Source organism: Podarcis vaucheri, assembly GCF_965113315.1.
Source record: "Podarcis vaucheri genome assembly, chromosome: 8".
In the NCBI taxonomy this organism is placed as follows: domain Eukaryota; kingdom Metazoa; phylum Chordata; class Lepidosauria; order Squamata; family Lacertidae; genus Podarcis; species Podarcis vaucheri.
Genome location: NC_138766.1, coordinates 74,452,776 through 74,464,860, shown reverse-complemented (window position 1 = coordinate 74,464,860; position 12,085 = coordinate 74,452,776). Strand labels below are relative to the sequence as shown.

Here is a 12,085-nt window from a genome sequence, read left to right as displayed (position 1 = left end):
GCTACAGGCACCAAACTGGTGACATTTGGAATATTGAATTCAGGTTTGGGAGACTTTTCGTCTTTCCATCATTTGCATGGGGGTTATAAAGACGTGCTTGGAAGTGTTTGGACAATGCCTGGTGAGATTCGTAGGTAAGAGAGAGGAGTGTAGTCTTTTGGTGGTTAATGTAGTTCATTTGTTTGGCCACAGTTCAGTGGAAAGGATGACAAATACAGACACTTGAACCCAGCCATCTGCTGAGTCCAGTGTTGATGCTTTTCAAAGCTCAACACACACTCTGTCTCAACACTCAAAGTATGACACTCCTCAAAATCTCAGTAGAAATTAGATCCTGGAATCTTGCCAGCTTCTGAATTGGTGTGAAATTTAATTGCAGCCTAATATGATGTACAGCTTAACCCCATCATTCCACATTGCATAGTGTGTTGACTGCATTGGTTTCCTATCCTCATGCTGCAGGTGAGTGTGATTGCAAAACCACAAGGGCCATGCTGCTGGTTTGACTCAGTATTGGCAGGAGTCTGCCCTCATGCCGGAATACGGAAATAAAAACACATAACTACTGCAACCATTCTTTATTGCTGACGTGCTATGTCCTTTCCTACCCACCAAGCTTAATGATCAAAATGCTTTAATGAAGTTATGGTGTTCAACAAGAAAGTAGGAAACAATGAAGCATAACAGGGGTGGTTACGGTTTTTTCGCCTGAGGGTCACATTCAAGCTTGGTCAACTCTCCAGGGCCAGCAGTAGAATGGTCCAAAGTGGTCACATTCTCTCTCTCTCTCTCTCTCTCTCTCTCTCTCTCTCTCCCTCTCCCTCTCCCTCTCCCTCTCTCTCTAACACAAACACACACACAGTCTCCCATTTCAAATATGGTGGAGTCTTGGGGAGCAGAAAAAAATGCTTGTGAGTTGGACTGCGCCACCATACTGATGTAAAATAAACTCCAAGTCACCATTTTCTTCCTTGATGGGTCACTAACTGCACAAGTATCAGAAGCTGCCTTGGGTCCTGTCAAGGAAAAGGGTGGGGTATAAATACATAAATAGTATTAATATATTAATATAAGGTGCTACACTCAATATGCCAGCAAGTTTGGAAAACTCAGCAGTGGCCAGAGGATTGGAGAAGATCAGTCTACATCCCAAGCCCAAAGAAGGGCAGTGCCAAAGAATGCTCCAGCTACCGCAAAATTGCACTCATTTCACACGCTAGTAAGGTTATGCTTAAAGTTCTACAATTCTAATTGTAAGCAGTATGTGGACTGAGAACTCCCAGAAGTGGGCAGAGGAACAAGAGACCAAATTGCAAACATGCAATGGATTATGGAGAAAGCTAGAGAGTTCCAGAAAAACATCTACTTCTGCTTCATTGACTACGCAAAAGCCTTTGACTGTATCGACCACAGCAAACTATGGCAAGTTCTTAAAGAAATGGGAGTGCCTGATCACTTCATCTGTCTCCTGAGAAATCTCTATGTGGGACAAGACACTATAGTTAGAACTGGATATGGAACAAGTGATTGGTTCAAAATTGGAAAAGGAGTACGACAAGGCTGTATATTGTCTCCCTGATTATTTAACTTATATGCAGAATTCAGCATGCAAAAGGCTGGACTGGATGAATCCCAAACCAGAATTAAGATTGCTGGAAGAAATATCAACAACCTCAGATATGTAGATGACACAACCTTGATGGCAGAAACTGAGGAGGAATTAAAGAACCTTTTAATGAGGGTGAAAAAGGAGAGCGCAAAATATGGTCTGAAGCTCAACATCAAAAAAAACGAAGATCATGGCCACTGGTCCCATCACCTCCTGGCAAATAGAAGGGGAAGAAATGGAGGCAGTGAGAGATTTTACTTTCTTGGGCTCCATGATCACTGCAGATGGTGACAGCAGCCACAAAATTAAAAGACGCCTGCTCCTTGGGAGAAAGGCGATGGCAAACCTAGACAGCATCTTAAAAAGCAGAGACATCACCTTGCTGACAAAGGTCCGTATAGCTGAAGCTATGGTTTTCCCAGTAGTGATGTATGGAAGTGACCATGGGGTCATGAAGATTCAGACCCGACTAAACAACTAAACAACAACAATGGTTGTGTAAACCCTACTAACTAGGGACCCAATACCAGCTGGCTCCCACTGACAGTATAACATGTCTCATCTTGTGATGTAAAGCTCTCACTCTTTGTGTACATTTGGGAAGAAAGATACCTTCAGGAGTACCACCAGAAGCTTTGGCCTCCTTCCTCATAGGAACACCAGAACTAGGAGGGAAGGAATTTGAATGAATAAACTAAAAACTGTGTACCAGCTGGTGAGAGTAGTCAACTCCATTCTGTACCACCCTGCTATCTTCTGTAATCAAGGACATAACTTTCGGTTAGTGCCAGATGATTATTTGTAGTCAAGGCCAACTCCACCCAGTACACTGAGGCCCAGGGAAGGGCAGGTGCTGGGATCAGAAATGGTTGTATAATGTATCCCTGCAGTTGCTAGGCAACTTTTCTGTGTTTCCTTTTTCTCTTCTGCCCGTATTTTGCAAAAGAGTAAAGTGTTGTGAATATGCATCGGGAGTTCAAGGGGAGAGTACCAGACCTCAGAGAGCAGAAAGCACAAGCCTGACCTTATCTATCCTGAGGTTACTGAGTGGAAGTAGTTTTCCCTTGAGTGGATAATGTAAAGCAAGCATTTATTTGCCTCTTGGGAAAATCTTCTGAAACTCACCTCTCCTGAACCAAGAGATGTACACAGAGATTAACAATGATGTGATCAGTACTATGGACAGCTCCACTTGAAATCCAATGTAAAATCCGCATGACAATAAGTGATTCATGAATTAGTGTTCCCTCTCTTCTAAAGCATATCCCCATCCTAGTGTTTATTTCTGTTTAGGAAGAGCACTAGGCCATTTGCCTCATTGTTATGATCTTCAGCATCATCTTGGTTTGTGTTGTTGTTATTGTGTAGACCCCAATATAATGCTAAGGCAAATGTTCCATCAGTGCAATGATTTTTGCTTGTGCAATGGAATATTCCCCATGTCTCCTCCACCCTGGACCCCTTCAAATTTATCCTATGGCTTTGTCACTATATACCAAAAAAAACCTCACCTTCTAAGCAACTTCACAACAAGATAAAATACAGAACAGGTAACCTCAGTTAAAATGATACAGAGAGAGAGAGAGAGAGAGAAACAGCCTACAAAACAAAACATTTCTTAAAGTGTTCATCTAACAATACAAGAAAAAGGAAAAGTCCCACCCCACTAAAAGATGAATGCCACAGAAGATGCAGTAATCATACATCTTTCCTCAAAAATGTAAACACCAAAAGCCTGGGTAAATAAAAATGTGTCCCTCTAAACTAAAGGATGGAGGACAAGACTATCAACTGCTACTTGTCACAGAATCATGGAATTGCAGATTTGGAAGGGACCACAAGGGTCATCTAGTCCAGCCCCCTGCAACGCAGGATTTTCAGCTAAACCATCCATGACAGATGGCCATTCAACCTCTGCTTAAAAACCTCCAAGGAAGGAGAGTCATGGTGGTTATACACATCCAATATCAGAGGCAGGATACCAGCCTGTTGCCTCCATGCGCTGCTTATGGGCATACGGTTGGCTACTGCAGGAAACTGGAAGATGAACTAACAGCTGTTGCTCTGATCTAGCACGATTCTCTTTCTGAGTGTGTCCTAATTGTTGAACTTGTGTTCCTGCTTGATGACCAATGGGGAAAAGAAGCCTTTTGCAATGAAGTTATTGGCAGTTCTGGTGCAATATACCACACACTTTCCCCCTCCAGAATATTGATGGGTTTCTTAATGCGTGGCAGATAAAGGGAGGCTGTGCATTAGCTAAGGTGTCCAGAGAAGTGTGATGTTATTTTCCTCTCTCTTCCTGTTTGATTTGCAAATCAATAGAGCTGTCACTGTAATACACTTTGAACATTCAGCAATCCAACTGTCTTTAGTAAAAAATAGTTGTCGAAATATTTGTCTAATGCTGTATGCACTGACAATCTCCAAGTACAAGCAGTGTGTCATATTTTTCCCATTGTGTACCTGCTAGCTATTATATACCAAGCAACCACTTAGGGAGAGGGGTCCAAAGCTCAGTTGGCAAAGTATATGCTTTACATAGTGGGCTCATTCACCAGCTAATGGGATCAGGTTGCAGTCAGTGGGAAAGCCCTTGCCTTACACTCATCTTCCTCAAACTGGTGCCCTGTAGATGTATTCAGGCTGATGGGAGTTGTAGTCCAAATCATCTGCTTATTAACATTTATATTTTGCCTTCCTTTCATCATGGAATGGAAGAGGGATACATGCTCTTTCCAGGCAGTCTCCCATCCAAGGCACTGACCAGACCTAGACCTGCTTAACTTCAGAGGTGATGGCTTCAGGTTCCTTCAGGTCATTCCCCTTGGACTTGAAGTAAACAGGTGCAGTAGGTGTGTCTACAAGTACTTCCCTCATTCACCAATTCTTGCAGAACAGGAGCAACCAAAGAAAAGAAATTTCCCATGATCCCACATAATTCACTGCGGAAGGTCACCCAAATGGACTTCATAGCCTAGACTGATCCTATGTCCAGGGCTGGCTGAAGAAATTTTGTTGCCTTGGGCATATAGAAGCTTATTAGAATGTAAGTTTAATATTACAACAACACTGGCACTGTGGGACAGCATCCTCCACGATACCTGAGGGACCTGTGTAGACACAGGTCAGGCTGCATCAGACACATAGCTCTGTCTTCCAGGATCTCATCACAACTCACTCAGAACGCTGGTCATTCAGAAAATATTGTAACACAGCAGCAGTGGTAGTGATGAGCAGAGCCATGAAAGAATTGTGGGACGTGTCACAGGTTGCAAGCTAATTGTGTCAAGGGACAACAGTAAATAATATTTTTATGTGCTTCTTGTGATCGTATGGCTTGCCTGCACAAAGAAGTATTACAGATAATGAATGCTCTGCCTGCCTTCTTTGATGCGCAGCAACCATTTCACACATGCAAGCCATCACTCAAACGTGCATGTGCAAACTCAGCAAAATGAAAAGAAGAGTAAAATAAAAATAAAAATGGGTGGGGAAGTTTTCCAGCTCTTTAATGAATGTTGCTTCCCTTTTCACGTTGCCTGATTAATCTTTTAGGCAGTTATATTTGTGGTTGCAGAAGCCTCCATGTTGCTATGCAGTGGGGTTTTTTTTCTCACCATCTCCACACCTGACATCTTTGGCAGAACACATTTACGCAGTTATAAAAGAGCACAAAGCCGTCTGTGAACACTTTACTACTGACAGTCTGAAAACAAAGTGAGAATCAGAAAGGCCTTTACTTGGAGCTCTGCAGCTCTGAGTGAAAATGTAGGATCAGAGTCACCAGCCTATGAAGATAATGCTTTTGTGGGTGTGGTCTACTTACCACAGGGATGGGGAACATATGGTCAGGATGACACAAAAACAAATTATGAATGGCATGGAGAAAGTAGATAGAGCAATGTTTTTCTCCCTCTCTAATACCGCTAGAACTCATGGTCATCATGTTGGAAGGTTCAGAATGGATGGGGGGGGAATACGTCTTCACACAGTTAAACTATGGAACACTCCCACAGGAAGCAGTGATGGGCACCAACTTAGATGTCTTCACAGGAGGATTAGACAAGTTTATGAAGGTCAAGGCTATCAATGGCTACTAGCCACAATGGCTATGTTCTACCTCCACTGCCACAGGCACTATGTTTCTGAATTCCAGTTCCTGGGAATTGTGGTGGGCAGAGTTATGCTAGTGTCCAGCTTGCAGGCTTCCCACAGACATCCAGTTGGCCCCTGTGAGAGCAGGATGGTGAACTAGATGGACCATTGACTTGATACACCCAGAAGGCTCGTTTTCTGTTCTTATGGCCATCAACCTGCTGCTGAGACTCCCAACTTCCATCAGCCCCAGCTAGCATTGTGAATGGCGGTCCAGCAGTATCTGAAGAGCCACAGATTCTCTGTTACTGATCTTGCATCTCATTGCACTAGCTCTTTCTTCTCTCATATCCATCACAAGTCCCCATTCATTGGAAATAATGAACATCCCACTTTTTTATATATAAAAAAGGAAGTCCCCACATTATTATTTATTAAAAAATATAATGTATAAATCACTGCAGCTGTTGTTGCATGAAAAATTCTATCTTTCCTGAGAGGACCTCAGGGATATGGTTCCCTCTCCCCATTTTATCCTCCCAACAACCCTGTGAGGTAGGTTAGGCAGAGGCAGTGGTTGGCTCAATATGCACCAGACCAGCTTCTCTCTCCTGTTAGAAACTAACAAGAGGTGTGCATTCCAAATGCGCCTGCACGTTGCCTTTTGTGTCCTGATAAAACAGCGATTGCTTTTTCCACCTGCCTTGCCCCACCCTCCAGCCTTCATAAGAGGGCTGTTTCCAGAGAAAGAACAGTGAGGGAAAAGGTGCTGTAGTGCTTTGTGAATCGTATAATATGACTTTTCTTGTGGTTTTGCTGTTTCGTTTCCTCTTTTTTTAGTTGCTGCAGTTAACAGTGTTTGGTAGGACAGGGTTGGTCATCCTACTGATGATTTGTTATTTATTCTATAATTGTGATGTTCTATTATGTCGCTGTTATTTATTGTTTTGAGCCGCTCTGCCACTGGCGTGAGTGCAAAACGACATAGACATACAGTGGTACCTCAGGTTACATACGCTTCAGGTTACATACGCTTCAGGTTACAGACTCCGCTAGCCCAGAAATAGTGCTTCAGGTTAAGAACTTTGCTTCAAGATGAGAACAGAAATCGTGCTCCGGCGGTGCCATGGCAGCAGGAGGCCCCATTAGCTAAAGTGGTCTTCAGGTTAAGAACAGTTTCAGGTTAAGAACGGACCTCCGGGACGAATTAAGTACTTAACCCGAGGTACCACTGTATCTGTTACGGATGCTTTAGTTGAGATTCCTGCATTGCAGCGGGTCGGACTTTATGACCCTTGGGGTCCCTTCCAAGTCGACAGTTCTACGATCCTATGATCATGAATGAATGAGCAATAGTAGAGGTGGAGAGGTAAGGAAACCACAATGAAATACGGAACGGATCTTGCTGAATTGCGCCCATCCCCAGAGACAACTCTGCTTTCTCGCTCCTGCGCGAAACTCCCTTTGCGATCCTAAACCTCTGCGGCCGGCGCTAACTCGCTTGCTTGCGGGCGGGGAGGGCGGCACTCTGCACATGCTCGCAGGACGTCGCTTCATGGCTTCCCACGCGCCGAGAGACCAGCGCTGCCGGCGGCCTCTCACTCTGTCCGCGCCACCACCTCCCCGGGCTGCCCACTCAGGAACTCCGGACCCTGCCGCCCGCGAGCCTCTCCTCCCCCTGCAGGACTACGTCTCCCAGCATGCACCGCGAGCTCCTCCTCCCTCCCTCCCTCCCTCCCCCCACGAGCCCCTCGGGAGGCGGGCGGAGCAGCGTGCGGGAGGAGCGCGGCCGCCAGGACTTCTTGGCCAGACTTCAGCGGGATGGGCAGCGCCGCGCCGCCGCCGCCGCCGCCGCCGGGTGGGCGCAAACTGAGCGGGGAAAGGTATGTCCGGAGAAGGGGAATGAAGGGGAACCAGCTGCCGGGGCCACCCGAGTCCGCCTCCTGACGACCCTTAGAAACGCGTCCGCCTGGAGTTTGCACGCAATCCCCGGGGAGGAAAAAGCAGGGAAAGGTCTCCTTGGTGCCAGCCTGGGCTGTGACACGGCTTTTGGGGGGCATCCCGCAACCCAGTCTGTTGGCACGGGCGCCCAGAAGGCAGCAGCTCTTCGGGGATGTAATTCATAATAATTATATTTTGCTTCATAGATGGATGGTTAGATAGATAAAAGTCCATGCTGGGTGTTTTTTCCCTCCCTCACCTCCTTTCTTTAAGGTACAGTAGGTGGTTTGTTCTTTATTTTTTTTCATGCTCCAAGTTTTCTCTCTGCCTTGCATGCAGCGCATCGTTCCTCTCCGTTTCTTTGCATCCTCTGTCTTTGAGGAGCATAATTTCATTGCAAGCGTGGCGGGTGTGTGTGTGTTTTAATCGGAGCTGGAGATCTGCTTCAGAAAGTGCTCCTTTCCCTCCTCCTGGGATTATCAGATTTCCACAAGAGAATAGAGATCCTGGATTTGCCGAGCTACAAGGGATTTGCGGGCTTCTTCCTAATTAGACTCCGCATTTGAATGTGGACTCCCCACCCCAGTTTAGTTCTTTCTTGAGTTTGCACTTTCCTCCGTTTGAAACTTGATGGTCTTTGCCTTTCAGGGGGAAGCTATGGGTATATATTTATGCCTCCCCTTTATTTCCGATGGGTTCTTTCTGTAATTGGATAGCGGTGTCAAAGGTTGATTAGAGTTCCTAATAGATTTGAGTTCGGCAAGCGGATTTCGGCTTTAAGTGCTTGATTAAAACAATCGCATTTGTTGTTTGCCTGCCACGCACACACATGCACACAAATGTACCCACACGCTGGACAAAATCAGAATAATGAGTTTGAGTCTGTATTAGCCTCATAATATATCTTGATGATGAAGCTGTTTTCTCCCTCTACCCCTTTCTGTTTGCAGATTGAAAAGAAATGCTTGTCCAAGGAAATTTGTTTAATTGGGTAGTGGCTGAAACAGTGTCCCAGCTAAAACAGTGGCTGGAAAACAGTAGATCGCTTCAGTTGGGCAACTGCTCTTTCGCGCTTGATGGCGAGGTTGGAATTGTCACTGTTTACTGAAGCATGGGCTTATGAATGGTAAACCACAGCTAGTTCAAGGGGGCTTCCTGATGGCATGCGTGGAGCTTCTGTACCTCACCAAAGAGGGTGGTCAGTCTGATCAGTGTCAGAATATGGACTGGAGTGTGCCTACTCCCCCTGGTCAGGGACAGCCCGGTGAAAGTGCAGGAAGGACTGCAACCATATCCATGGCTGCTGAGTGCTGCGAGAGGCACTGCAAAGCCATCCAAAGGGCAGATCTTGCTGAAGCCCCTCTTTCCTTCACCACTGGTTCCTCACCGTGCCCAGAATGTACAACCACAGGTGAGATCACCTGCCATCCCAGCTTTCCCAAAGAAGCAAAGGAGGCAACCCAACAGAGAGCTTGCTGCTGCGAATCGGAGACGTCCTTCACTTTCGTGGACGAAAATGTCAACAATCTGGACTACGCAGGACGTCTTGCCCACAAGAGCTGCTGCCAAGGCCAGGATCTCATTCCCCACCCTGACCCTGCTGGAGGGATGCCCCTCGAATGGCCCTACGATCCACCCTCACTGATTTCCGAGGAAAACGATGATGCTGCCTCGGAAGCTGATGGAGGAAAGTCAGTAGACTATGGCTTCGTCAGCGCCATCTTCTTCCTGGTCAGCGGGATATTGCTAGTGATCGTTTCCTACGTGGTCCCCAGGGACGTGACCGTGGATCCCAGCACGGTGGCGGCAAGGGAAATGGAGCGGCTGGAGAATGAGAGCGCCAAGATTGGGGCTCACCTGGATCGTTGTGTGATTGCCGGGCTCTGCCTTTTAACGTTGGGGGGCGTAGTACTGTCCAGTTTGCTCATGATCTCTATGTGGAAAGGTGAGCTCTACAGGAGAAGCAGATTTGCAGCCTCCAAGGAATCGGCCAAGCTCTACGGCTCCTTTAATTTCCGAGTGAAATCTTCCACAAACGATAACATGGAGTTATCGTTAGTTGAGGAGGATGCTCTTGCCGTAGATAGTTAGGACGTCCTTCGCACTCTGAAGCAGCAAAGGATGAAGAACATAATTGTCATTACATGAAACCAAATGAAGCTTAAAATAGCAAGCGCCGTCCTTTGAAGAGTATCTTTTCCTAGCCCATTGAAATGGTATGTTTGTGTTCTGTAGACCTCGTAGTCTTGGGCGAAAAGACAAAAGAGATAATATTCGAAATAATGCATACATGAGATTCAGAGTGATTGAAAATGGTTCTCTTGGTGTTTATGGAAATTCTTCTATGGCTGATGTCCATTGAAACTGTGTCGCTTAGAGCCACATTCACACCCTACATTTAAAGCTCTGTGATTCCACTTTAAACAGAGTTCCCTGGGAAGAGGGATAATTGATTGTGAAACCATGCTGGGGTTTGTAGCTGTGGGAGGGGAACAGGAGTCTTCTGTCAACTCTCAACATACTTACCAAACTACAGCTCCCAGAGTTCTTTGGGGGAAGCCATGACTGCTTAAAGTGGCTTACATTTAAAGGGCTTTAAAGGGTGTGGATGTGGTCCTGGTGTACATGCAATAACAGTAGAATTCGCATTGCCATTGGCTGGCAGACCCACCCCCCAGTGAAGGTCTAAGAGCTGCCCTTTCAATTTTCCACAACACCATTTGTAAGTGTCACTCCAGGGCTCTGTGAGGAATTAAAATGACATGGCCTTAATCTGCACTGGGGCCTGCCATCTTAATGCCCCACAGTACCCCAAAGCAACATTACATCAGGGTACCTGTAGAAAATAAAAAGGGTGGTGTGGTGCTATAAGCAATGAAAGTTTAAGGTGGGCATGGGTAAGGTGTCAGCAGTGGGCTTTGCTGGGCTGCCAGGATTCCAGAAGATGCCCACTCCCACTATTGAAACTTACATTGGCCTGAGTTCTTGGTGTGCTTTTTTCTTGGTATATTTAATAACGAGAGCACCAACTTATTTAACGTTATTCAAGGCTGGCTGGTGGCATTGCCCACACATTGCAGGATCAAGTGGTGGCTTATGTGTGAGACTGTGTCATCGCATACAGAGCCTCCATGTGGCCTCTTCAGTGCAATGGTTTTCAGTGGAGTCAGGCCACACAATCAGCTGAGATGTGCACATCAACCAAGATCAGAGATGTCAAGTCTTGTGTGTCTGCGAACCAGGACTTGATGAGCAGGCAGCTGAATGCGTGGACTCACTCCACTGGATAACATCGTGTCTATGCCAAGAAGAAGGCTGTGCCTGTGTGATGTCAACATTCACATGTGTGCACCATCTCTTCCTTGCTATGGGCATCAAACGGTGCATATGTGAATTGTCTGTAAATAGCCAAGAGGTGTCTGCGTACTGAATTCACTGAAAAGCATTACAGTTAAGGTAGTGGGAGATATCACAAAGGTTCTATATTCGCAAAGGCCCTTTCACACAGAGAAGGGGCAGACGAGATCTTCAGGTCTAAATAAACATTTGTAGCATTGCAGCCTGAGCATGAGAACTGCCATAGCTCCAGCTTAAGCATCTGTTAGGTGTACAGAAGGCCTCTGGCTCAATTTCTGGCATCTCAAGGTAAAGGTAAAGGGACCCCTGACCATTGGGTCCAGTCGTGACCGACTCTGGGGTTGCGGTGTTCATCTCGCTTTATTGGCCAAGGGAGCCGGCGTACAGCTTTCGGGTCATGTGGCCAGCATAACTAAGCCGCTTCTGGCAAACCAGAGCCGCGCACAGAAACACCGTTTACCTTCCCGCCAGGGCAGTACCTATTTTTCTACTTGCACTTTGATGTGCTATCAAACAGCTAGGTTGGCAGGAGCAGGGACCGAGCAACGGGAGCTCACCCTGTTGCGGGGATTCGAACCGCCGACCTACTGATCAGCAAGTCCTAGGCTCTGTGGTTTAACCCACAGTGGTGGGCAAATCCTCCTGCCTGGGCCACTGCCAGGCAGTGTAGGCAATACTGAGCTAAATGGGCCAATGGGCTGACTCAGCGTAAGTCAACTTCCAATGTTCGTATGCATCTGAAGAAGAGTGATGCAGAATCAGATCAAAAGCCCATCTAGCCCAGCTTCCTGCTTTCACAGCTGCCCAGCAGATGCCCACAGAATGTGATCACAACAGTATTTTCTTTACTTGAGATTCCCAGCAACTGTTTTTCAGAGGCATTCTGTGCCCAACAGTGGAGGCAGAACATAACCATCACAACTACTAGCCACTTACTGCCTTATTTATTGTTTTATTATTTATTGCATTAGTTGGTTTCTATTTAAAACAAAGGTTCAAAGCAACTTGCCTAGAATGTGTCCAAACCCCTTGTAAAGCAGTCTGAGTTGCTTTAAGTACATCCTGCTGCAGAGAGTTCCA

At 46.2% G+C, this 12,085-nt stretch overlaps 1 protein-coding gene across 1 annotated transcript; it reads left to right on the top strand.

The window, feature by feature from the left end:
* Positions 1-7,422: 7,422 nt before the first annotated feature.
* On the top strand, positions 7,423-11,295 carry TMEM74 (transmembrane protein 74). Its single transcript, XM_082236059.1, has 2 exons — positions 7,423-7,590; positions 8,599-11,295. Exon 2 carries the CDS (start codon positions 8,768-8,770, stop codon positions 9,737-9,739), a length of 972 nt encoding a protein of 323 aa, XP_082092185.1. The 5' UTR covers positions 7,423-7,590; positions 8,599-8,767; the 3' UTR covers positions 9,740-11,295.
* The last annotated feature ends 790 nt before the right edge of the window (positions 11,296-12,085 follow it).